At 38.1% G+C, this 27,450-nt stretch overlaps 2 protein-coding genes across 9 annotated transcripts in view; one reads left to right on the top strand and one right to left on the bottom strand.

Moving 5' to 3' along the window:
* akap9 (A kinase (PRKA) anchor protein 9) overlaps window positions 1–11,187 on the top strand; it is a 261,473-nt gene extending 250,286 nt beyond the window's left edge. For all 8 annotated transcript variants that reach the window (XM_043690268.1, XM_043690265.1, XM_043690267.1 and 5 more), the window contains 4 exons: window positions 1,593–1,678; window positions 2,745–2,901; window positions 5,415–5,554; window positions 9,222–11,187. In XM_043690268.1, the coding sequence (XP_043546203.1) occupies window positions 1,593–1,678; window positions 2,745–2,901; window positions 5,415–5,554; window positions 9,222–9,265 (427 nt within the window). In that variant the 3' untranslated portion in view covers window positions 9,266–11,187. The remainder of the gene's footprint in view (window positions 1–1,592; window positions 1,679–2,744; window positions 2,902–5,414; window positions 5,555–9,221) is intronic.
* A 2,283-nt stretch (window positions 11,188–13,470) lies between these two features.
* The window catches only part of LOC122549967 (lanosterol 14-alpha demethylase), a 31,512-nt gene continuing 17,532 nt past the window's right edge, over window positions 13,471–27,450 (bottom strand). Inside the window, exons 5-11 of the mRNA XM_043690273.1 lie at window positions 24,461–24,587; window positions 20,386–20,560; window positions 19,712–19,831; window positions 18,642–18,837; window positions 17,083–17,178; window positions 16,034–16,202; window positions 13,471–14,461 (exon numbers count right to left, since the gene is read on the bottom strand). Of these exons, the coding sequence (XP_043546208.1) occupies window positions 14,283–14,461; window positions 16,034–16,202; window positions 17,083–17,178; window positions 18,642–18,837; window positions 19,712–19,831; window positions 20,386–20,560; window positions 24,461–24,587 (1,062 nt within the window). The 3' untranslated portion in view covers window positions 13,471–14,282. The remainder of the gene's footprint in view (window positions 14,462–16,033; window positions 16,203–17,082; window positions 17,179–18,641; window positions 18,838–19,711; window positions 19,832–20,385; window positions 20,561–24,460; window positions 24,588–27,450) is intronic.

Genomic DNA, 27,450 nt, shown 5'->3' with positions numbered 1-27,450 from the left:
TGAAAAATGTACCATTTGCTGGAACTGAAAATCTTATCAGCTGACTTGCAAATTCACGTAAAAATCATATGTAATTTGCTGCTAATTGTTTGAATACGTTATGATCAGTGACACTAATTGTGTATAAATTAGATCTGTTTATCTTTGCTGCGTAGGAAAGAAAACAAATTTCTAATTGGTTTCAAGGCTATTATAAAATTCAGATTTACTAATTAAATGTGTTCAGAGATAAATTCTTGAGCAATGTACAGAGGTTACAAGCATATGAGCATATGCATATGAATTAGGAGCAGGACTAAGGCATTTAGCTGCTCTAGCCTGCTCCGCCACTTAATTAGATTGTGGCTGATCTGATTGTGGCTTCAAATCCACGCACTTGCACATCCTCAAATCCTTTGACTCCCTTGTTAGTCAAGAATCCATCTACCCCGCCTTAAATTACTCAATGACTGCACTTTCACTGCTCACTGGGGAAGAGAATTGCAAAGATACTCAGCATTCTAAGGGAGAAAAAAAATTCTCCAATTTCAGTCTTAAATGGAAGACTCTTGACTTTTAAACCATTTCTACTCTGTCTCCTACAACGGGAGACAACCTTTTAACAGCTACCCTGTCCAGTCCCTGCAAGATCTTGTATATTTCTACAAGATCACCTCTCATTATTTTAAACTCAACTGGATATAGGCCGAGTCTATCTAACTGTTCCTCATTAGATAATCTCTCTCTTACTGTCACAGGTATGAATCAAGTGAACCTGTTTTGAAATATACTCTGAACTAGTGCACCTGTTGGAAATCCAGACTAAAGTAGAAAATACTAATTTGCTGTGCCTACGCATAGTGAGCTTTCACAGACGCAATCAGAGGACAACCAGCACTGAAGTCTTGATAGTGCTACCTTGAGTAATGGGCACTTTTGTACCAAATTGTGAGGGTGCCTCAGCAAGTAGGTGCCCTCACCAGATTACACAATAGTGAAGAAATAAACAAAATCTGGGCTGGCAAAACCATGAAAGAGTTTGGATTGGGCTTGGCCAAGATTGAATTCTTTTATTGAGTCATGGAGTTTCAGTCTCTGATGGCCTGGCAGACAGTATTCATTGAGATGGGCAGTCTCTGCATGCCACTCCACCAGTATGGTTACCCGCATAAGTAGAGCAAGCATTCAATCCAATAACTAGCTCCTTCATGTAAAATTCCTCAGCAGCAAGCGTGCATCATAGAGTCATCCTGACATGGTGGCTGCCATTAATATTTTTCCAGCTACAATGCCTCCAAGCTTAACCTCTTCAGGCTGGGAATATTCAAACCATTAACTCTGTTTTGCACTCCACAGATGCTTTCAAACATTCTGACTGCATTCACCATTGTCCATTCCATTCGTTCACACACATTTGGATATTTATTTTATAATTAGATTTAATCTTTGAAATTCAGTTAATTTGTTTTGGTCATATCCTCAGAATTCAAGGGATAGTTTAATGCATTAAACATTTTGAAACCCCAGTTGGTTGTTGTTAATTAAGTTTTCACATCATTGTGATGAAGTAAGTTTTATTTCAATTCTTGACTTCTTTTAAATCTTCTCCACAGGTTGCGATTCTTGGTCCGTAGATGGTTACGAGTTGCTGGGTCAAGCAGTTTGACTGGTAATCGGAATGGTGACAGTCAGGTGTCAGGTAAGTTCACCAATATCAGTCAACTAATGGCATTAGTGCTGAAGTTAAAACCTTCTGCAAAAGCAAACAGTTTTAATGTACTGTAATCTCTCTGTACATTGCATGCTTGCACTTGTTCAATTTTGTCCATTTGAAATTGTACAGAATAACCACTAATTATGCCTTTAGCTTTCTACTGTTGGGATTGGAAACTCCACAGCAATAACAACAATGTTGCAAAAGTTGTAGAGTACACAGTGAACTATTAAACAGGTGTATCTGTTTAATTTCAAAAAAACATACTGCATTGGAATGAAAGAGAGTCTGAAAGCACTTGGATATTTGTCCCATATTCTTATTCTTATTCTTATTCTTATTCTCATTCTCATTCTCATTCTCATTCTCATTCTCACTCTCACTCTCACTCTCACTCTCACTCTCACTCTCACTCTCACTCTCACTCTCTCTGCGGCACGATGGCACAGTGGTTAGCATTGCTGCCTCACAGCACCAGAGACCTGGGTTCAATTCCCGCCTCAGGCAACTGACTGTGTGGAGTTTGCACATTCTCCCCGTGTCTGCGTGGATTTTCTCCGGGTGCTCCAGTTTCCTCCCACAGTCCAAAGATGTGCAGGTCAGGTGAATTGGCCTTGCTAAATTGCCCGTAGTGTTAGGTGACGGGGTAAATGTAGGGGAATGGGTCTGGGTGGGTTGCATTTCAGCGGGTCGGTGTGGACTTGTTGGGCTGAAGGGCCTGTTTCCACACTGTAAGTAATCTAATCCCCATCAATAGCTCACCCCCTTCTGTCAGTAATATGCAGCTTTGTTTGAAGATTATGCCAGTACATGTTAGGGACTTTGTCATAACTTCTGTCATTGCTGATAATTCTTCATCTTCAATCAGACAATGTAGAGTGTTATTTCTCTTCTAGTATAACAAAGCATACCATCTTTGGTAAATTAATAAAATAACTGCAATACTTTAAACAAGACCTTAATCACAGATATAGAACTTTATTTGTGAATCAAGTACCATGAAATGGGCGAGCATTTCCCACTCATGCCATCAATTTTCTATAAAACCTAGCTACTGAACCAAGAGCAGATTCTCCTTTCCTCCATTCTGGGAGCATATCTTTGGAATCAAGTCTAACAAGAGAGTTGTTTGGAGAGCATAGACACAGCACAAGTAGGCAAAGGTCTGGTCAAGAGTCTCCGAGATCAATCACAAATTCTCAACCCAGGTAATTTTTTTAAAAAACAGTTATTGTATCATGTGAAGTGGTGAAATGTACAACCAATCGACCTTTATAAAATCTATACATGTAAAGAGAAAAATAAGTCACATTTAAGTTTCTCTATGTTACAACTGTATCAAAGTCAGAGGTCACACAACAGAGGGAAATCAGGAGGGCAAAAAGGGGCTATGAGATAGCTTTGACAAATAGAGTTAAGGAAAATCCTAAGGGTTTTTACAAATTCATTAAGGACAGGAGGGTAACTAGGGACAAAATGGGGCCCCTCAAAGATCAGCAAGGAGGCCTTTGTGTGAGCTGCAGGAGATGGGGGAGATAGTAAACCAGTATTTTATGTCAGTGTTTATGTGAAAAAGGACATGGAAGGTATAGAATGTAAGGAAATAGATGATGACATCTTGAAAAATGTCCATATTACAGAGGAGGAAGTGCTGGATGTCTTGAAATGCGTAAAATGGATAAATCCCCTGGACCTGATCAGGTGTACCCTAGAACTCTGTGGGAAGCTAGAAAAGTAATTGCTGGTCCCCTGGCTGAGATATTTGTATCATTGATAGTCACAGGTGAGGTGCAAGAAGATTGGAGCCACTGTTTAAGAAAGGTGGTAAGGACAAGCCAGGGAACTTTAGACCCATGAACCTGACATCAGTGGTGGGCAAGTTGTTGGAGGGAGTCCTGAGGGACAGGATGTACATGTATTTGGAAAGGCAAGGACTGATTCGGGATAGTCAACATGGCTTTGTGTGTGGGAAATCATGTCTCACAAACTTGATTGAGTTTTTTTGAAGCAGGATTGATGAGAGCAGGGTGGTGGACGTGATCTGTATGGACTTCAGTAAGGCGTTCGACAAGGTTCCCCATCAGAGACTGGTTAGCAAGGTTAGATCTCATGGAATACAGGGAAAACTATCCATTTGGACACAGAACTGGCTCGAGGTAGAAGACATAGGGTGGTGGTGGAGGGTTGTTTTTCAGACTGGAGGCCTGTGGCCAGTGGAGTGCCACAAGGATCAGTGCTGGGTACACTACTTTTCCTCATTTATATAAATGATGTGGATGTGAGCATAAGAGGTATAGTCAGTAAGTTTGCAGAAAACAGCAAAATTGAAGTTGTAGTGGACAGCGAAGAAGGTTACCTCAGATTACAACGGGATCTTGATCCGATGGGCCAGTGGGCTGAGGAGTGGCAGATGGCGTTTTAATTTAGATAAATGTGAGGTGCTGCATTTGGGAAAGCAAATCTTAGCAGGACTTGGAACACTGAATGATAAGGTCCAAGGGACTGTTGCTGAACAAAGAGACTTTGGAGTGCAGGTTCATAGCTTCTTGAAAGTAGAGTCACAGGTAGATAGGATAGTGAAGAAGGCGTTTGGTATGCTTTCCTTTATTGGTCTGAGTATTGAGTACAGGAGTTGGGAGGTCATGTTGCAGCTGTACAGGACATTGGTTAGGCCACTGTTGAAATATTGCGTGCAGTTCTTCCCTTCCTATCGGAAGGATATTGTGAAACTTGAAAGGGTTCAGAAAAGATTTACAAGGATGTGGCCAGGGTTGGAGGATTTAAGCTTTCGGGAGACGTTGAATAGACTGGGGCTGTTTTCCCTGGAGCGTCGGAGGCTGAGAGGTGACCTTATAGAGGTTTATAAAATCATGAGGGGCATGGATGGGGTAAATAGACAAAGTCTTTTCCATGGGGTGGGGGAGTCCAGAACTAGAGGGCATAGATTTAGGGTGAGGGGGGAAATTTATAAAAGAGACGTAAGGGGCAACTTTTTCACGCAGAGGGTGGTACGTATATGAAATGAGCTGCCAGTGGAGGCTGGTACAATTGCAACATTTAAAAGGCATCTGAATGGGTATATGAATAGGAAGGGATTGGAGAAATATGGGCTGGGTGCTTGCCGGTGGGACTAGATTGGGTTGGGGTATCTGGTCAGCATGGACGAGTTGGATCGAAGGGTCTGTTTCTGTGCTGTACATTTCTATGACTGTATGACACCATGTTGTAGTCCAACAGGTTTACTTGAAATCACAAGCTTTTGGAGTGCTGCTTCTTCATCAGGTGTAGAGGACTTCACCTGACAAAGAAGCAGCACTCTGAAAGCTTGCAATTTCAAATAAACTTGTGTCTTGTGACATTTAATTTTGTCCACCCGGTGCAACACTGGCACCTCCCTATGCTGACAAACTATATCAAGAACTCCTCATTCATGTCTCTGTCAAACACCAATTTGAAAATTCAGTGACTGCTGTTGCACAGAGAAGTTTTAAAGTATTTTTACTTAACTATTCTGATTACATGTCATTTTATGTATGTAAATGAACAAAAATGTTTGAGAAGGCAACTGTAATCCTTCCACGTAACTCCAGTCATGTTCCACTGGTTTAAGGAGTTTCTGTTTGTCATTAGATCATTAGCAGATAATTACTGTGTCAGTTTGAGGAAGTGTTCATTGGAACTGTGGATCTAGGTATCCAATTATTTTTCCTCTTTATCCTAGGTATCAATCAAGCCTACCTGATTCTAATCCAAGTTCTTTGGCATCCTCACACCTGCAAAGTTATGACCCTGACAGAGCTTTAACTGATTATATTAATAGATTAGAAGCATTGCAGAGACGACTGGGAAGTGTGCAATCAGGTAATGTATTTTTCAGTACAGATAAACAGAGTTTAATCTCTCCTGAAGATGGGTGCAGTGAGTTATCTAGCCTCCTTCAGCAGGCCAGTAACCTGCTTGCACATCATCTTTGATATTTCTTATTGGATTGTTTCTGACAATGGGTAAAAACAAGGACTGCGGATGCTGGAAACCAGATTCTAGATTAGAGTGGTGCTGGAAAAGCACAGCAATTCAAGCATCTTCTGAGAAGCAGGAAAATCAACATTTCGGGCAAAAACCCTTCATCAGGAATAGAGGCTCTATTCTTGATGAAGGGCTTTTGCCCGAAACGTCGATTTTCCTGCTCCTCGGATGCTGCCTGAACTGCTGTGGTTTTCCAGCACCACTCTAATCTAGAATCTGGTTTCAGACAATGATCAACCCAAGCTGGGATGACATTCCTAGTTATGGTGCACCTGATGGTACAGCATTTTGAAAACTGTACTTTTATCCATTCAAATTGTGTTTTTTGAAGTGAGCTTTATTGGTCTACTAAATCCTAATTTTGTCATGAACCTCTGGGGGTTAAATTAGATTAAGTGTCAGATATGTGCAGGCATTGCAATACTTGATTCACATGTGTCCATTGGGTGTAATGCAGGAAGGCTGCCATCTTCATACTACTTTTTATTAATATGATTTCTATGTTCTTTGCTATCAGTCAACCAGCCAGGTCAGAGTCCTGGCACCCATATTGAGATGATACACAAAATCATTCTCCATCTGCAGTCTCCCTCCACTGAAAGTCAGCAACCTGGGATAGCACTGTGTAGGAATAGTCACGTCGGTAGTATGCATAGATGACTATAGGATTGCCCAAAGGTAATGAATTTTAGAATTAGGTTTCTTGTCATGTGTACTCCAGTACAGAGATACAGGAGTAACAGTGAAAAGTGTACAAAATCACCTTTATCCAGCACATTCTTGGGTACAAAAATCCAGATTTAACAGAAACAACCTTCTTAGATACAAAACCAAAACAACCATTTTAGATACAAAACACACAAGCAGAGCCAGGAAGAAAGAGAAATGCCTGTATCTTAAAGTCTCATCTCCAGAAGGTAAGTGGGTTTTCATTCCCAAAACCACAAGTCACTGCTAACCCGCTGCTGCCATCAAGCCCTGGAACTTCCTCTGTTTCCGAAGGCATTGTGTACCATGGGAAAGCCTACAATTTGAACAAATCCTGTTGTGCTCTGTCTGCTTGCCTTTGGCAAGGGTGCAGACTGATTTTACCTTATTAAGAGCTTCATTGGTCTTATACAACAGGGGATGTCAATCTGTGAGATGTTGCTGATCATCACCTTTAACCTCAAAATAATAAAACTGAAAAGTTTATCATAATCAACTTCGTAACCATTGGCAATTTCAAGCCAACCCTACTCTGAGGCTACAATTGTGTTGGAACAATTTGTATATTTCAGTGACCAAGACCTTAGTGAGATGCAGACTCTCACACCGCACACTTTCTTGCTAAGGTTCAGTTAGGAAAATTGCTTGTTCAAGTTCCTAGGCAGATATGGACCTTTTAAGAATTATTCTCCTTTTCATCCTCCTGTTGCACCTAAAAACTGACAATGGATTCTGCTTGTTCTCCAAGTTATGCTGTATTCCGAGAGGCAGGCTTAATGGTTGGTATGTCCATGCCTGGGAGCTATTGTTTGTACAGAAGGTTTAAAGTTAACAAAACACATTACAGGATCTAGTAAGGCAGATGCTTAATTGTTTTCAAATTTGAAACAACCAGAGAAAGCATCAAAGTACTGTAGAAATGTAGCAACAAGATACTCCCATTCCTAACACTGCGGGACCTGATACCCTCCACTCCCTCCCTCCCCACCGCTAGATTGGAAATCCAGCATGCACTTAAGACTTATTGCTCCAGCACATCGACCCCCATCGTCCCTGCCTGATTTCTCCAATGTAGTCCAGTATGTGTGTGTGAACACGCATGCTTGGGATTGGGAGAAAGAGGTGCATTGTCATGGCACCATATGGAAAGGAGAGCACTAAGAGGTGGTGATCATTGTCAGGGTTGAGGCTGGGGTAATCACAGTCCTGGGTAGGAGTGAGGGAAGGTGATCATACTGTTTAAGAAAGTGCCAACAGGGGGATAATAAAAGGTTGCATGCCTTTCTTTTGATGCGTGGACTTTATCATATAAATAATAGACCTATGCTGCCAGTTGGTTTAGTGCACATAATGCAATATTTTCAGCTTCTTGCACAGAAGTAGTGCACAAATGGTGCATCGTGTCCACACCTACTGCATAAAACACTGAGAATCTGTGCATTATTTTTGTGACCAGTAAAATGAGTTAAATTATATGCTACTTACACACTTTGAGTTTAAACTTTGAACTATTCCACTGCTTTGGGCAATTGTTAGACTTCTTCGACAAGGAGGGGAGAGAAAATTGAATACTAAAAAGGAAGAATGTGTTTTGTGTGCCAGACCTGGATTTTAATAACCAGTGGGGGAATTTTAACAACACCTTGCTCACTTACCGGAGTGAAATAATAGCCTTTCCAGGTATCAGCACATTTGAGGAAAGACTAGTTATTGAAAGATGATCATCAAACTATAATGATTTCCAACTCATCCCATAAGGTACTTCTAAGTATGACTATATAACAGGAGAAGAAACATTTAGGCTTTACTGGGTTTTGTTGCTGACCACTTCCATGAGCCCATTGTGTGGCATTTTTTGTGAAAGTCATATCAAGACATGCTGATGGAAGTTCCCCAGTTGTATAAATAGTTATCTGTCTGTCTGTAAGATAACATCAATGTATGTATGGATTTGCTGAAAATAGTAAAATGAATTAAATGAAAATGTGAAAGGTATACAGGCAGCTATTACTCAACACTTTCTCTATATCAATCTAGAATGTAAGTACACTTATTTGAGGAAAACTGTTCTGTTTAAGTCATGATCACTGTTAGAATCCCTACAATGTGGAAACAGACTATTCGGCCCCTTGAATTCATACTGATATCCAAACAGCATCCCACCTGGACCCAAGCCCGTATCCAATCCTGAAACCCTGCATTTCCCATGGCTAATCACCTAACACACACATCCTTGGATACAATGGGAAATTTAGCAAAGCCAATCCCCAGCTAACCTGCACATTTTTGGACCGTGGGAGGAAACCCGGCAGAAGCCCACACAGACATGGGAAGAATGTGCAAACTCCACAGAGACAGTCACCCAAGGGTGGAATCGAACCTAGGTTCACGGTACTGTGAGGCAGCAGTAATAATCACTGAGCTATGCTGCCCCTTAGTTGCTAAAGGTTTGTCAGGTGCATTAAAGGTAATAAGTTCTGCCAGCACAGTAGATTGGTTATTTTCAGATGATCTATGTCAACATTCAGTCCAAATGTTTAGGATAGTTGTGGAAATCCTTGCAGATGATGAAAGCAGCAATAATTACTGCTGTTACTTAATTTAAAAATTCTGATTTTATTCCAACCTTGTGAAAGCCTTGATAAATCAATCAGCTTAGGTTTTACCTCAAATATTTTTAAATGGATGAATTTATTGCAGTTGTTTTGTTTTGTACATTTTGTAAAATGGAATGACTAATTTTTTAAAGTATTCTGTACAACTTTTAACTGGTCTGTGTTCTCTGCTTGCTTAGGTTCAACAACTTATGCTCAGATGTACTATGGAACCAGAAGATAGTGTCCTGGAAATAGATCTTGACTTGAAACTGAATTGCTTTTGAAGCTGGGCTTTGTTTTTCTATTTTATGTATATTATGGGACCATCATGGATTTAATAATGAAAATGTCTTGCCTGCAAGTCCAAATGAAATAATTTAAATGAGTTTTATCCTTTATATAAGTTTAACCTTCCAGTGTGCACAATACAATCTGTCTAAATAATTTGTGTATATTTGTGGAATGCTAATTTAAAAATGATTATAACTTAATACTGTTTATTTAAAGGGTGAAAGGAAAAATGTTTATTAAATGGTTTCAGGTGCACTGCAGTCCCTCTAATGACTGCTGAGCTTTACACTACATGATCCATAATTAACTATGGCATTGTGGACAGTACACAGTTTGTAGAGGAATTATTTTTGTAATGGTAGAAGTTTTGAATTATATGGGCATTTTGTCAAAGTACTAAAATAAATATGAATTCAGAATTTTGAAACTTGCCATTTTCTCTGCGAAGTACATGTATGAAGATAAAGTTGAAACTCTCTAAATGGGCTAACTCCTTAAGACTTGCTCTTTCAAGAACTACAGGGACATTTTTATGTAATTGTATAGTCTGTTCTTGCAAACTGGAATTTGATATTTTGATACATTAGACCCAGAAATTGGATTCAATATGTTCCAATATTCTAATCTCTTGTAGCAGTGGCAATCTTTCAACATGAAATGTGAAAATGCGGTGTATTCTGATTCAGGTCACTCTTTTCCACAAATAACCATGTATAGCTTGTACCTTCAGAGATGTAGTCCAAATAATTTGATTCTTGAGGGATGTAGATAACAGCTGATAATACTTCAAACATGATACCTGAAATTTTTCTTAATTCAGATTAATTTAATGGAAACTCCAGCAAAAACGTCTAACATTGCATTGTGTCTAATCCAACACAGACAAGTAGAATTTAATAAACTATATCATCAGTCACTTCAGAATTGAAGTCATAGTTCCAGAATATTTATTAAACAATTTCAATATGTAGCCTCAAAATAGTCAATACTGCCTTTAACTACTTATGTCCAACCTATTGGTCCAACGACTTTTTAAAAATTTAGTCTTGCTCTTTTCTAAAAAACCTTCATTGCACTAAAAGATCTACTCAGGAAATGAATTAGTTGTACTAAAATTTGTCAAGTTTGTACAAATATCCTGTAGTACTGGAAGTTAAATAAATAACCTACCACCATATAAATTACTTGGGGCTTTCAGCATTTCAAACATCAAATCAACTTTCCTGGTGGCTCACCTGATTCAAGGCTGAGTAATGCAGATGAGTAAGTCCCAGCTTTTATTCCACTTTCTGAGCAGACACTGGGACCTTGACTAAGATTTTAGTCAATTAAATTCTTTAAGTATATCTTCATGACTAACAGGTCTTTGCTCAACTCTGTCAACTGTATCAATTGGATTTCTAAAGTTGGAGCAATTAAAATTGTGTGTGCACGCCCATTTTTCAAATGAGATTTAAATGAGCATGGTCAAACACTACCAGTATTTTCCACTACTTCATTAGCCTTATTGATGATTAGTTATCTGATGTTGGGTTAACTGAAGTGTTTCAGTGAATGTTCAAGAATCCTGCTGAATTCTTACTAATGAGCAGCACTCTGTGGCTGTGAATTTAAACCAAGATATCATCCACTTATTTAGATGTCAATAAATGGCCCATGTCATTGTTCCAAAGAGAATAAAAATGTTTCCTGTTACCCTGGCTAATGTTTGTTCATTAATGCCGCCAAAGTTTGCCTGTTAAGTTACTGAACTACAAAAGTAATGTTTCGAAATAGCATCTTTGTATTGTATGCTAGTTTCATGTCTCCTGTAACAATGCATGTTGCTTTACATTTATTAACATTAAACTTTGTTATTCCTTAATTTATCTATTCAATTTGTCCAACTAGCTTTGAATACCATCACTCTCCACTGCAGCATTTTGCCAAGTGGTTTGGCATTAGTAAGAATGTTTCTTGTTATTGGAATAAAAGGAAAAAAAACTGCACATACTTTAAATATGGAATAAAAACTGAAAATGCAAGTAATAATCAGATTTGGCAACATCTGAGCTGTTACTCTCTGTAACAGGCTGCTTGACTTGTTGAGTATCTACAGCATTTTGTTTTGATTTCTAATATTGGATGTATTTTCCCTACATAGTAATGATATAAAAATCATACAACACAGAACAGAACAGGCCTTAGATGTGTCCATCTCTTAAAATGACAAACAAAAAAAATGTTATTTTGCATCTCTGGCTAAGTCTTACACATGTATCTATACACTTGTATAACCTAGTGTAGGTAATTGCAAAGTGTACTGTGCTGCAAACTGTCCTTTCACTATTGCAAAAGGTAAGCTGGCAATGGATTGTCGCAATCAAGACCACTGAGGCAACACAAGAATGAGAATGCTCAAAGGATGGATGAACAGAGAAACATAGGCTTTCAAATACATAATTTCATGAAAATGCATGTAACAAGCCAATATTTTTTATAAATAGTGCAGAGTTCAAGAGTAAAAATTGTGATAAACTTGAATAAAATATTGAGGCTGGAGTTAGCATCCAATTTGAGTTATCACATTATAGGTCATTTAATGCCTGATTTTAATTGTCATGGATTCTGTTGCTGATTGGGCAATATTTACTGCTCATTCGTAGTTACCACTTGAAGTAACTGCTTTGGTTTAAAGTCACATGTAGACCAGGTAATGATGACAAATTTCCTCCCTTGAAGGGCATTAGTAAACCAGATCAGTTTTTAATAAGTTGATTGCTATATGTTTGCCGTTAGGCCAGTTTGTTTTTTGTTCAAATCCAGATTTTCATTTATTTAACTTGCACCATCTGTATAGGATTCAAAATCATGTTTCCATAGTATTGGCCTTGGACTCGTGCTTATTAGTCCAGCAACACTGCCACTGCCTCCCCCAGTAATCATTACAGTTAGTCAAATATAGGCAGACCAACTGGGTATTAGTGCAGTTTCAATAATTCATTCATGGAATGCAAGCATCACTGGCTGGGATAAGATTTTTTTTATTCGTTCCTAGTTGCTATCAAGAAGGTGGTGATGAGCTGCTTTTTTTTTAATCAATGCAGTCCCATGGTGTAGCTGACCCACAATGCTATTAGGGAGAAAGTTCTAGATTTTGATCTAGTGACACTGAAAGAACAGGAATTATATTTCCAAATCTAGATGGTGAGTGGATTGATGGGAAAATTGTACGTCAGCGTTCCTATGTATCTACTGCCCTTGTCTTTCTAGATATTAATGGTCATGGATGGAGTAAATACATTACATGTAATCATGGAATGTTTACAGCACAGAAAAAGGCCATTTGTACCCATCTTGTCTGTGTTGGTTCTCTGCAGGAGCAATTCAGCTAGGCTTACCATGTTCACAGTGATAAATGTGTTTCACGTTACTGTTCTTGAACGAAAGCAAATGCCAATCTTCTCAATCTACTGGCAATATGGGTGGGTATATCTACACAAAATGAACTGTAGTGGTCCAAAAAGGCAACTAACCACCACCATCTTAAGGACAACTAAAGATGGGCAAAATTCTGGCTCAGTCAATGAAATACTCATCCCATGATTGAATTTTTAAAATCTGCAAAATATACATCCAGCACAAACAGTATTCCACATTATAGAAAGTAATTGTATCATTTGGATTTTTTTAAATTTAAAAAATGTCCTCACCTAGACTTGGATATAAAACACCTATACAACCTATGCACCTAACTGCAGTGTGTAAAGCCAGCTTACATGTTAAATTGCAGGAAGCATCTGAGCCGGTGTGTTTAACAATGGAAAATGAGGCAAATTTTAAAAATTTCCTTTGCTTAGAACACAATTGTTTCATTCTAAAAGCACATATTTACTCTAACCTTTGTAAACCCAGAGTCTGTTCTTGCCTGGCTGAATTCTCAACCATGTAAAGTTTATTTCTACAGCTAAAGAAGTGCCACCTATCATTTAATCTATCATGAGAAATACCAACACTAAAATTATCAGTAGATTCACTTAATTTCCTCCAAGTAACAATTTTCACCAGTTTCTACTTTAACTTTCAATATTTAAGTATAGTGGACTTTACTTCAAGGGGACATTCTTAAAACAGTCAGACAGTTGCACTGAAACAATTTTCATTAATCACAAAATATCTGGCACATTAGACAACTGTTTATTTTATCCAACATTACAATAAACGAGACAGCTGAAGTTATAAATTGTGACTGCAACTTGAGGTTGGGAAAATATGACTCAAACTTTCAACATGGTATATAGCCTTTCAGAAATACCAAACTTTGTCCAAATTCTATCATTCAATAATTATAATGAAATGAATATCAAATTCCTATTCTAATATTCATGCTAGAACCCTGTTCCCACACTTTCCATATAAGAAAACCACAATAAAAATTAAATTATTACATTTTCTCAATGTACTTATTTAAAAATAATTGTCACAAGGGAAATTAAAATGTCAAATTATATCAACATAAAATTTCATATTTGAAGATGGGGCATAATTATACTTCATGAAATCAATAAAATACAAGTGGCCTGAATCAGCTGCTTAATGTCTGATGATTAATCACTGCCAAAACAGCACCCACGTTCATTTTTTAAATTTATGAGTAAACCAGTAAAGCATGTAATTTACTAAAAGACCTGACATTGTTTTGAAGTCTAATGAGATTTGATTTTGTTTAATAGAAACAAGATTCAGAATCCTAGCGTAAGGAACTTAAGAAACAAGCTGGGAAAGTCTCTCACCAGTTGGGTTTTAAAATTCTAAAAATGAAATTAATAGGTGTACAGTACCATCTTACATATTATAAATAATCAGTACTAAATTATTTCATTTACATTCCAGTTGTGTACCTATAACAGATCAGTGAAATAAATCTTAGGGGCAAAACCTAAATGAGTAATTGAATACAACAAAAATTACTTTTATTAATCCAGTTCTCATTGTATTCGCCTCTTGTAGTTGATTACTGGATTATTAGGGGTATGTATCATAGTTGTGTAATTTATTGTTGGAAAATATCCATCAACAAGATCAAATTCATACAATCGAATTAAAGTGGACCAGATAGTCTTGATCTGTACAAATGCAAAGTTTTCCCCAATACAACGATGGCGCCCTAGACAGAGAAAAGAAAGGAAGTTACAAATCTGATAAATAAAACTATTAAGACAATAGCTGAACTTCCTTAGTGATTTATGATACTTTGGATTACTTATGGATTTAAAAATAAACCAAAAACTATAAGATCTAGGGTTACTCTATGAAACCATTATTAACATGCTTTACCTGCTGATTTAAAAAAGAGCAAATAAGGTAATGTACTGAATTAGAAGAAAATATTGCATAAGTCAAATGAGTGGATTGGGTGATTAGCATCTGATACTAAAAGTGTAGTAAACATTAGTAATTCACTTGGTCTGAGTATGACATTACATTAGCCAAATGGGCATACCAAGGTGCAGTCATTTCTTTCCCCGTTCTCCCTCATTCTCAAATTGTGCCTCTAACATTATCCCCAGGATCCAGCCTTATTCCTTCTGCCTATTTACGCTGCTCCTCATTCTTGCCTCTACTGCAGCAACCAATTTAGTGAGTCAGGAACTGATGTTATTTCAAAAAAAACAAAATTGGGCTTGATTTTATTTCTGAACAATGACATATGTTGCAAGATTGTAAAGGAATTTACTTAAGCAGATTGTTCATTTAAGGTGTTACAAATTAGCACCTAAACAATAAGAGGGAAAAGTCAGACATGCTACTGAAGTTGACAATGCACTTTCATAAAGGGAAAAAATCTGGTGATAAGTCAGTTAGGAGGAAGGTTGATCTATAAAAAAAAGGTTTATTAGTTTCCTGATCCTTTGTTAATTTTGATCCAGTAGCAGGTGGCTCAGTGATGTGCACTGTTGCCTCACAGTGCAAGGGAATCAGGCTTGCTTCTAACCTTAAGTGAGTGTCTGTGTGGCGTTTACACACTCTCACATAGGTTTCTGCTGGGTGTTCTGGTTTCCCTCCACAGTCCAAAGATGTGCCGGTTAGGCAGATTAGCTATTAATGAGTTACAGGGAAAGGCTGAGGTCTGGGTTTGGGTGGGATGCTCTTCGGAGGGTCAATGCAAACTTGATGGGCTTCCTTCCAGACTGTAGGGATTCTATGACTGCTCTGCCATTATCATCTGAAAAGTTCATTCTAGGATTAAGAGTTTCCTATATGGAATAAATCAATAGGATGGGCCAACATAAACCAAAATATTACAGTATATTAGTTCATTAGCTATCTATTCCAGTTATTCTGCCCAGAGATTTAAATCTCTGTATGATAACCATCGCTTTTGTTTTCTTGGGGTGGCACACTGGCTCAGTGGTTAGCTCTGCTGCCTCACAGCACCAGGGACCTGGGTTCAATCCCAGCCTCAGGTGACTGTGTGGAGTTTGCACATTCTCCGAGTGTCTGCGTGGGTTTCCTCCAGGTACTCCGGTTTCCTCCCACAACCCAAAGATGTGCAGCTGAATTGGCCATGCTAAATTGCTCAGTGTTAGGTGCATTAGTAAATATAGGGGAATGGATCTGGGTGGGTTACTCTTCAGAGGGTTAGTGTCGACTTGTTGGGCCAAAGGGCCTGTTTCCATACTGTAGGGAATCTAATCTTATCAAGTTTCACAAAACACTCGAGACCAATAAGGCCTACCTGCACCAAAAGGTACAAATGCAAACTTCTGCAGGGCTGCTGGATTATCTTGGAGAAAGCGATCTGGGTTAAAATCAAGCCTGTTAGTCCAGGTATCCTGAAGTCTATGGTTGATAGTAGGAGACACACACACTTGGTGACCAGGAGGAATAGTGTAACCAGCTACAGTCTGTGAAGTAATTAAAGCTCAGGATTACAAATATTTCTCAGCTCATTCATATAATTGCTAATTAGAAGTAAAGAGTGGTAGAATATTGAATGAAAATGTTCATAATTAATTAATAATCTTGCTAAGTATTTCAATTGCACAAAAATAATGGCTTTTCATAACAAATTAAGGCCTTATTGATCCTTAATTGACTAACAGTGTAAGCACCTCAAAAAAATTGTCTATCCAAATTAAACTCAGAATTAGTAAGGAGAAAGATGGCAAGAGGAGAACAGTTAATAGATTTGGATCAAATTAAGGCAAAAGATACTTAATATCATTTGCTTGCAAATTGAAACTGTCATCAAAGTATATAATGGTAATTTAGGATAAGGTTTACTGTGAAGCAGCAACAAATATGTCCAAACACAAACATCAAGTGATATATTGTTGATCTTTCCCACCCTTTGAACACTGAAGCCAATTGCAAAGTGTCATTGCCACCCTAGTGACTCAGTATAGAACCCGGGGCCATTTTAGTTACTAACACAGAACAATGGATTATCCAGAAAACGCTCTAATTATTCAATCCTGATTGATTGATCCAAAGGGCGCAATGGTGGAGAATAATTGTTGGTTACACCTGTTCACAGAGTTATCACTTGACGTTAGTATGTATCTAACTTGTTCTTTGATGCAAACAATCAACTGCCAGTAAATCTACTGAAAAGCTTTGTGGTTGTTAGCAAATATTTGACTTTTTTTCTGAACAGAATCACAAGTTGAAAAACACACAATCAGAAGTACAGTAGCTCTCAGCTCCACAAAATCCATGATGACATTTCTAATCAAAAATCAATACCAGTTGTATTGGTACTGTTCCTTCAGGCTCTTTACATACTTGTGGTGTTCTTGCCATTCTCATCATTGTCATTATTGGAGGACGGAGCCTCAGTGTTTCTTTTAAACAGCGATCCAACAAGTTCATGTCCTTCAGCTACAAATAAATCAAAAAGCACAATGTTGACTGTGCAGCAGTAAATCTAATCCAGGCCAGACCTTGACCATTATTAATTTTACCAGTTTCTTTTACAATTGTATGAAAGAACGTAAAACTAAAAGTAGGAGAAGCTAATTTGGCTTTGTGCCTGCTCCATCACTCGATGAGATCATGGTTAATTTGATTGTGGCCTCAATTCCACTTTTCTACCAGCCCCAAGTAATCCTAGACTCTTAATCAAGTCTATTTAACAAAGCCTGCATGAAATATATTCAAGGGTCCCAGCTTCCGCCTTTCTCTGGGGAAGAGAATTCCACAGACTAACTGTATATAGTAAAAAAAACTCTATATTTTTAAACTATCTTCTAAACTCTGCCACAAGGGAAAACATTCCCTCAGCATCAAACCTGCCAAGTGTCCCCAAGATCTTAGAAGTTTCAGTAAGATTACTTTGCATTCTTCCAAACTCCAATGGGTATAGGTTCAATTTACTTAACCTTTCCTCTTAACAGATTCCCTTCATCTTAAGAAAGAAAAAGTATGGTTTGCAAAACATTTACAGAGGATTAATGGATCACTCCCAAGTTGCAAATGCTTGCTCAGGTTCCTGCTACAATAATTACCATCTATTCAAGGCACTGATTCAATGAAATAATTTAAAGGACAATTCAAAACAAAGAAAATTACTGGGTTCTATATTGAATTTCTCTAATCAAATCCCCAAGTCTAAAATGGCTCAGAAGGAAAGGACTCTGATTACTTTAATATCCTTACCTCCAGACAAAGAGTTCTGGGTTCAATTCCCACCTACTCCAGAGAGGTTTAATAATATCTCTGAACAGGTTTCAGAATTCAGTAGTTATGCCAGTATAAAAGTGGAAATAGAAATATTAACAGCAGTGCTTTAAGATTAAAGAGATTTGCTGGTTTAATTTGGGATAGATTAATAAAAGGAATGTGGCCATGTTTCATACAGTATAAATCTACAAATGATTATGGAATAATCTTAAATTGTCCAAAGCATATGAGCAGAAAGCAGGAACAGGGTACTGAGTGAGATGCTCAGCTATGAATATTTTGAATGGTGAAACAGGTTCGAAGGACTTACTCCAGCTCTTATTTTCAATATTCTGTGTTTCTGTGTTCCACTCTTCACTTTTGAGCAGGAAAACAAATTAATAAAATATGAAAGTAACAAAGGGCAAGTTTTAGGGACACTCAAGTAATATGAGCATTCTTTCCTTTTAAAAATGGGTAGAAAATCAGATGTTATGGATCCACCTATGTATGATGTTCATTTCCCCAGACAAAACTACAATAATCCAAGAGAGATCTGTTATGTTAAAATGCAAGCATAAATGCACAGAGGCAGTTGTTCAATGTGTATTTAGCCTTTCATCTGCTAAACAGTCATTGCTTACAAATCTTTCTGCATTTCACAGATCAGGTCAGGCATGTACCTGATCATAGTGTAGTGGTGGCAAATCCTCTCCACACACAGTTTTCTGCTCTGCATAGCAACGTTCCTGAAGCTCTTTGTCTTTAGCCAAGAAAAATCCCATCCAGGCAGTAGTGGTGGAGGAAGTATGTTGCCCTGCCAACAGCAGGCCAATAAGCAAGCCTGCAATTTCATCATCAGTTAGAGGGGTACCATCCCTGGAAAACATACAACAAAGTGAATTGCAGTGATTTAGTAGGAAACAAATGAAATATATAACATATTTTCCTTAGCTGGAAGGAGCAGACTAGGAGGCTGCTCTTAAACAAAAGTCCCCCAGAATGTACTCAACATAATTAGGTTGTAGTGGGTGCAAGGTTGCTGCTTTCCACATAGTTACAGAGAACAGAAGAGTCTATTCACAACATCATGCCTGCTCTTTATAAGAGCTAATTAATAACTTCTAATACAAAAACAGGAATTGCTGGAGAAACTCAGCAGATCTGACAACATCTGTAGGGAGAAAGCAGAGTTAGGAGAAAGTGAGGTCTGCAGACGCTGGAGATCAAAGCTGAAACTTTATTGCTGGAACAGCACAGCAGGTCAGGCAGCATCTAGGGAACAGAAGATTCGACGTTTCGGGCACATGCCCTTCTTCAGGAAGATTCCTGAAGAAGGGCATTTGCCCGAAACGTTGAATCTTCTGTTCCCTAGATGCTGCCTAACCTGCAGAAAGCAGAGTTAACATTTCCAGTCAGATGACTCTTAATCAGGACTATTCTAATGAACAGTCACCAGACTCAAAGCATTAACAATGCTTTCTCCCCACTGACGCAATCAGACCTGCTGAGTTTCTTGAGCAATTTCTGTTTTTGCTTCAGATCTCCAACATATACAGTCATTTAACCAACTGCTTTTCTAGACCAATGCAAATTCTTTCTCCACAACATATCCAATTACCGGTTGAAGATAATCACAGCAATATTGATTTGGAAAGCACTACTTTTTAAAAATTCAAACTTTGTTATTCCAACTACAAGAATGGAAAGAGAAGAATTTATTCATCCTTCCATACTTGGCCATAACACTCACTTGTAGGTGGCCTCCAATAAGGTCTGCAATATGTCATTCTCCTTCTCACTTGAACCCCTGCGTTTCTGGATTACCTTAAAGAAGATATTCTTGATTTCTCGATGCGCTCTGTCCCTCCGCCTATCCAGAAAGACAGGAATGTTTTGATGATTTAGAATAAAAAAAGTATACAAAACTTTTACAAAGCTTAATAAGATGACAAAAGTACACATGTGCCAGCTAGAAAACATTAATCGAAAACATGATGCAAAATCAATTTGCATAAATCCGACTAATTAAGAATATCTCAAGCTGCATTCAGCCAAATGTTCTAGCTCTACATGCCATTTTAGAACTTGGTATTTCTTCTTCCTCCTTTGGTACATATTTTCTGCTTACCAGGGACTAGCTCAGGCTGGCAGCAGCACCCCACCCAAAAAAATAAGCTGGTATATAAGCACTATGTACTAGCCTAACAGATTATATTCTGAAGTGTATTTTGTTTTTGTTCTTTTAGAACAGTGTAATCATTTGATAAGAAATGCTACAGAAGATTCACAAGGAAGCATACATAGTAAACTTAAGACACACACAATATTACAGTTTTAAACATGGGAATTCTCATTTAACTTTTTCTAAACAATTATTGTTTGATTAAGGGGTCATGCTTTGCCACTTTGCCTCCTATTCATTACCTAAAACTGGGAAGAGGTAACCAACCAGGAAGAAGCCAGGCAGCATGGGTAAATCCACCATCGAGGTCAGCATAGAGCTGTGCAATCTGTTCATTCAGCAGGTTTCGTATCTCTTTCCCATGTAAGCAACTGCTAGCTGTTAAAATGATCAGCTCTGACAAAGCCTCAAACAAATCTAAAAAATAAAATGAGAGAGCAAATAACAGAGTCTTTAAATAAGAAATGTGTTTTAAGTTCTAACATTTTATGCTAGGAAATAATATACTGGTATTAATACAAGCACATCTGGATCTTTTGGATGTAACATTTCCCATAACGAAAGCTAATCAAAAGCCTTACTTGGAGGTAATGCTTGGAGGTATTTGGAATCCTAAAAGCCTGAAATTTTAATCATTACAATCAACAATTTGCCAGCTCTCACCATAAAAACGTCAAGTGCGCTAAATTCAACACTTTAAAAAGCAATATCCATCTCCACATCTCACCCCATGCTTGCAGATTCATACCCCTTTGGCTTTGAACAAATCCTCATTTAAAGTGTGCCCCTGGTCCTGTGAACCACGACTTTAAATGAAACGTTGATTTCTATGGGATCTTATGTAAAAGTTGAGTTAGGACATTTCTTGCCCAGAGAAACCAAACTTGGCTTTGTGTCACTGGACTACCAATCCTGATTGTATTCATCCAGATTAGTACATTGGGGACAGGTGTTAAAATCTCATCACAGGAATTGGTGGAATTTAAATCCATTTATTAAGATGCAAAATTTAAAGTTTGTCTCAGTATTGCTGCCGTGAAACTATCATCAATTTTCATAAAACTCTTCTGGTTCTCTAATATCCTCGAGGGAATGTGTCATCCTCACACGGTCTGGCCTACATATGACACCAGACTCACAAAGACTCTTAAATGACCAGTGAAAGGGCTGACTAAGCTACTCAGTTCAAGGACAATTAGAGATGAATAATAGTCTTGATAATGACATGAAAGAATATCCCATGAAAGAATATCATGAGTACTGAGCATTGCTCACTGATGTAACTTGCAAACAAAATAAATTAATAAACATAAAAGGAATACAGAGCTACTTTAGTAAATGCTGCACATTTTAGACGCTGACATTCAATAGCAAAATAATCTTTAGAATAAACATAAAAATAAAAAAAGCAATAAAAATTTAAATAATATTAAATTGCAGTCATGATTGTTTTGATAAGATTCCATCTTGTGGCAAAGGTTGGTACTGCAGGTAGCCAGTGAAGTCCCAGGACTGTTTGTACAATACTGACCAATGTCTGGAACTAGATGGAGATCAGGAATTCATTGCAAGTGCAGAATGTAATGGAATTAAAACAGCAGCTAAAGTAGCATTGGCAATGGATATGAGTAAGAGGAAGGTGGAAAGAGGCTCCTTAGACAGTACCTTCCAAACCCAAAACTGCTACCATCGAGACAAGGACAGCAGTTACATGGAACATCATCACTTGCAAGGTCCCCTCGAAGCCACTCACCATCCTAACATGGAAATATATTATCGTTCTTTCAGTGTTGTTGGGTCAAAATCCTGGAGTTCATTCCCTAACACATGTAGGGAATCTAATCTAATCTAATCATTGTGAGTCTCCCGTCACCATATAGGTTGTAGCAAATCGAGGCAGCAGCTCACCAACATCTTATCAAGGGCAATAAATGCTGGCCCAGTCAGTGACACCCACATCCCATGAATTCATTTTCAAAAAGGAGCTAGGAGAAGATATACTGACGCTAAGGCAAGTCGCAGGTAGAGCAGGAGATACAAGTGAAATGCTGAGTACTAGCAATGATGTAAAAACAATGACTACAGATGCTGGAAACCAGATTCTGGATTAGTGGCGCTGGAAGAGCACAGTGGTTCAGGCAGCATCCAAGGGCAAAAGCCCTTCATCAGGAATTTTCTGAGTACTAGCAATGGACCAGGGACAGTAAAAGTAAGACCACAGGACGAAAACAGGGACTGGGTCACAAGAGGGTCTTCAAGACTGGAAAAGTCAACTTTTAATAGGTATAGTGACCTACTTTATTAATGGCAGTAAAGTAAAACAATATTAAATTAGTGAACTTTAAGGAGGCGATTCCCGAATACAATAATTTTCTCTCATGGTGAGAGATGGCTATGGCCCATCACAGACTATTTCTACTAATCTTACAATGTTTCAAATACACCAGCTATATTGGCATAGGAACAGACACTCTGTTAAGTAGTAACCATTTTGTTCCTGTGAATTTGTAAACAAATTACATGATGATATCCAACCAAACAATTCAATAATTAATCAGAATGTTTATGTTTGCTTTTTGTGGCTGCTAGTCTGTCAAGCTTCAAAACAGTTCAAGTTGCTCGGCTGGCAGGAAATCATTGTGGCGAAAGTGAGGACTGCAGATGCTGGAGATCAGAGCTGAAAATGTGTTGCTGGAAAAGCGCAGCAGGTCAGGCAGCATCCAAGGAGCAGGAGAATCGACGTTTCGGGCATGAGTCCTGAAGAAGGGCTCATGCCCGAAACGTCGATTCTCCTGCTCCTTGGATGCTGCCTGACTTGCTGCGCTTTTCCAGCAACACATTTTCAGCTCTGGCAGGAAATCATTGTGGAGGAAGTTATGGCAAAACAAAAATCAGAGTGTGCCTTTCTGTGCAAAACATAAAAAGATAGGATGATCAGATTTTCTGGATGAGTTTTTAAAAGTCTCTTTCAAGATTTAATTAATGTCAGAGCTTGTTGCTTATGTTAACCATTCATGACTACAGCCTAAAAAAAACTGCACTCATTTGTCAGCAACAAGCATTAAGCACTATGTTCTAAGCTGGTAGGTATTCCATGGTATTACATATGTAAAATTGGTTGGTATGTTATTGTAAAAGGATCATGCTCAATACATAATGCATACTATTCTGCTGTTGAAGTGAATCAATGTCACTTAAATGGCAAAATGTGGGTTTAGTCTTCAATGAGTAGGAGGTGAGGTCCAAGTTGAACTGCTCTTGAATTGAGATTGATAAATTCACTCAAGAGCAATATTTAGGTTCAGAAGTGAAATAAAACCTTGTTTCTTTGTTTTCTAAGGTGTGATACTCAATTTTAAATTGTCAGGAAAGAGTGTGGAACATATTTAAAGGTATTTTAAGTCAACCTGTTCAAACAGATTATGACACCTCTGAGGCAAATGGGACATGAACCTGGAACCCGCTGGCCTAGAAGTAGGAACATTGCCAACTGTGCCACAAAACCCAAAAACACTGAAGATCATTCACATGTTTTACTGGCTTTTTGTCCTTTGTTAATATCTCATCCAAGTATACAATCATAGGGCATAAATTAGGATACCAGAATCTGGCATGCTAGGAGAAACTTCTGAAGTAGCCACAGCCAAGAACAATTTAGCTTTGCATCAAAATTCATATTGCTTGGTTTAAATAGGCATTAGCCAAGTTGGGAATAGATAAGGTCTTGTTCCAAGGGTAGGGGACTCCAAAACTATAGGGTATGGGCTTAAGACGAGAAGGGAAAAATTTAAAATGGACCTGAAAGGTAACTTTTTCACACAGAGGATGGTACATGTATGGAATGAGGTGCTAGATGAAGTGGTAGAGGTGGGTACAATTACAACATCTATAAGACATTTGGATATGTACATGGATAGGAAAGGTTTAGAGGGATGTGGGCCAAACACAGGCAAATAGAACTAGTTTAGTTTAGGATAAGATTGACATGGACGAGTTGGACTGAAGAGTCTGTTGCCATGCTGTATGACTCTATGACTATGCCAAATGAGTAAGATCATCAAATGAAGTACAGACCTAGCAATAAAATGGGATCTTCAAAGTTTGCTATGCTCAGTATTATATTTGCTCAGTGACCTGTGAAATTACACATGGGTTTCTTTCAGTATCAGACAAGTTATGTGCTGATAATTGCATAGATTTTAGAAAATACACATGGCCTTCAAATTTTTATCAAAATTGCAATATAACTTCACTGATCAAAATTCACAATTTGGCACTTTGTGCACAATTATGAGGATGAAATATCTGAATACTTACTTTTAACTCCGCTATCACCCCAGCGTTTAAAATACTTATGGGTTTCCCCTTCAATCAGAGAGATGTACTGTTTAAATTGAGCAATGTTCAGACCAGTTTTGAGCATCTTCTTTTGTTCCAAGAATATCTTGTAAGACAAGAAAGTAACAACAATAAACTGATGAAGGAATATCAGAGCAACTTTCATTTACGAAAAGAAGTCAATGCTATAAAGAAATTATCCTCTAAACTTGGAACAGCTTCTTCTTAAGCAACTGTGAGGGAATGTATTTTGCCTCAAAGTTTAAACATTTCCTATTTTGGATAAACTGCTGGCCACTCCCATGTGAAGGTAATGGCAGAGTAATACTTCATTTACTCTGTCCTCAGGTGCCTCTGCTCTTAAACCATCCTGGTACAACAGAATGCCATCCGAGCTACAGCACCTCCGGCACATGCCACATGAGCAAACTGTAGCCTCAGTGAGATTGCCTTGTGCAGTAAAGAATTCTGTAGAAGAATTTCCTCCTCAACTCTGTCTTAAATGTGCAATCCCTTACTTTGAGATTATACTCGGGTTCTCGGTTCACCCAGAAGGGGAAAAACCTTTCCACATCTATCCTGACAAGCCCTCTAAGAATCTTGTTTTTTCCTTCATTGTGGTCTCCTCTCAGCCTTTCTAAATTTCAATGAGTATGGGTCCATGCTACTCAACCTCTCCTCATAAGATAATCCCTTTATGCTCAGGATCAATCGAATGAACCTTCACTGCTGAATTAGCCAAGCTTGCCAAGACCTTCTCATTCCCATCTTCTCTTTCTTATGTTTAATGATACCAAAGGCACATAGCAATAGTTACCTGATTTGAAATTTTGTGACAATCCTAAGTAACAAAATTCAGGAAAGATGTAAAAAACTTTAGAAATGACAAAGATTAGTGTTTATCAGAATATTGCAAGAGATCAGGGACTTCAAACTCGAACAGCTTTTGGAAAAATTAGGACCCTGTTCCTTGGAACAGATGAAGGTAAGGGATAACTTAATAATGGTTTTCAAGGTTTTTACAGAGTAGATAGAGGAAAAAATACAGTATTATTATAAGTAATATAGGAGACCAATATCTGAGGCCATGGGTTCAAACTCATTTTAGGATTTAGAGGGAGACAAGATGAAATGTTTTCACTCAACAGCGGGATTCTAAATCAGGAAGACTTGAAAAGGTGGTGGGAGCTTTTACATGATTTTAAAAGGAAATGAATAATTACTTCAGGATGAGGAACTTATAGGGTTATGGACAAAAAGGCATGTCGGACAAAACATGACAGCTCTCTTGAAAAGTTAGCATAGAATAAAAGGCTGTCACACTGTGAGATTCCCATAATTTCATTTAGTTTTGGCTAGCAAGCACTGAAGTAACTGAAGAGGAGGAAAAACTTGGCTCTCAAATCAGAGATCGGGATCAAGATACAAACAACATTAATTATATCAAAATCACAATGCCTATTTCCACAATGTATTACATCCCATTAAAGATTTAATAATGTTTTCAAATAAAATGAAAATGGAAGCAGACAGGCTGATGGATTAGTTAGGCTTTCAGCTTCCACCACCTTTTATCAGAATCGTCTTAAATGGCGACGTGGATGTGTCGACTAGGGACGACAAAGTCAGAAGTCACATGTCATACCGGTGAAGGGACGAAGGTGCAGTGCTCCGAAAGCCTGTAATTTTATATAAACCTGGTGAACTATGACCTGGTGTCATGTGACTTCCATCTTCAATGATCACCCGGCTAGCAAAATTAATAACTATAAAAGTGATATCTTTTACAAGTTAATCATTTCTACCATTTTCCTGATGAAAGTTCAAGCAATGTCATTCAAAATAAATTGACTGAGCTGAGAATCATTGGAGATAGATTCTGGCTATTACTGGAATATCAAGTCAGCTGAGAAACATCATCAAATAAAGTATGACATTAATGTTTTGATGCTGACACAAAGGATGATAACACAGATCTGACAGAGATGATGTTACATAAAAGTTCTGCAAAACTGCAACTCAGGGAATTAACTTGTAATGGAAGGTAGGCATGCATGAACCAAAAGATTTGGAAGTATTTCTTATATGCAGTGGCTGTTTCCGAGTATGTTTAGCAGCGATCAAGCACATTTGAATGATCAGTTATTAGAATCCTAATGTCATGGCCAGAAGGAATGAAAAGAAATCTCAAAGAAAACTATTTACATTTTTATTTCTGTGTTTAACTTGATTCTTTTAAAAACAAACAACCTTGCTTGACTCAAAATAGCTGATGCTATGATCATATATCCAGAAGTTTCTGAACCCCATTTTATGAATGTTCCAAACCAAACTGACATGAATGGCTTGAAGATGAGTCATCTCCTCCAGTCATATTTTGGTAAAGAGAAATCTCAAAACCCATTATTTAAAATGGCTGCTCATGCTTTTACAAATACCTTTTCACCTAGTTTCTGGATAAGACAAAGCTATGCTGTTAGCTTAATGACCTTCCAATTAGACCACCAAGATGGGCTATTAGCAGCTGAACTACCCATCTTTAGAACATGACTGAAATATAAGCTTTGTGAATTGCTGAAGTATACATCTCTGGGATGGGAACTGTTGTGGCACAATGGTAGTGTCCTTACCTCTGAGCTAGAAGGCTTGGGTTCAAGTCCCATCAGCTTAAAAAGTTATAGCGTCTCTGAACAGGGTGTATAAAAATCTCTACATCTCTGCGATTGCAAGTCAGTTGCTGTTTGCTATTTGGTACAGCAAAGTTCCAGGCAGTAGGGTTGTTTGTGGGACCAGGTCATTGTCCCATTGTCAGCAATTAATGTCACCCATTCGCAGCTATTCATTCTCCCAGGTTGACCTTTATCTTTGAGTCTAGATTAGAGTGGTGCTGGAAAAGCACAGCAGATGAGGCAGCATCCGAGGACCTTCCTTTGTCTGTCCAATTGTTTTCTTCTCCCCTGGGCTCCATC

The sequence above is a fragment of the Chiloscyllium plagiosum genome, chromosome 5 (assembly GCF_004010195.1).
Source record: "Chiloscyllium plagiosum isolate BGI_BamShark_2017 chromosome 5, ASM401019v2, whole genome shotgun sequence".
NCBI lineage: Eukaryota > Metazoa > Chordata > Chondrichthyes > Orectolobiformes > Hemiscylliidae > Chiloscyllium > Chiloscyllium plagiosum.
The sequence above is the reverse complement of the archived record's forward strand: the minus strand, read 5'-3'. Positions and strand labels throughout refer to the sequence as shown.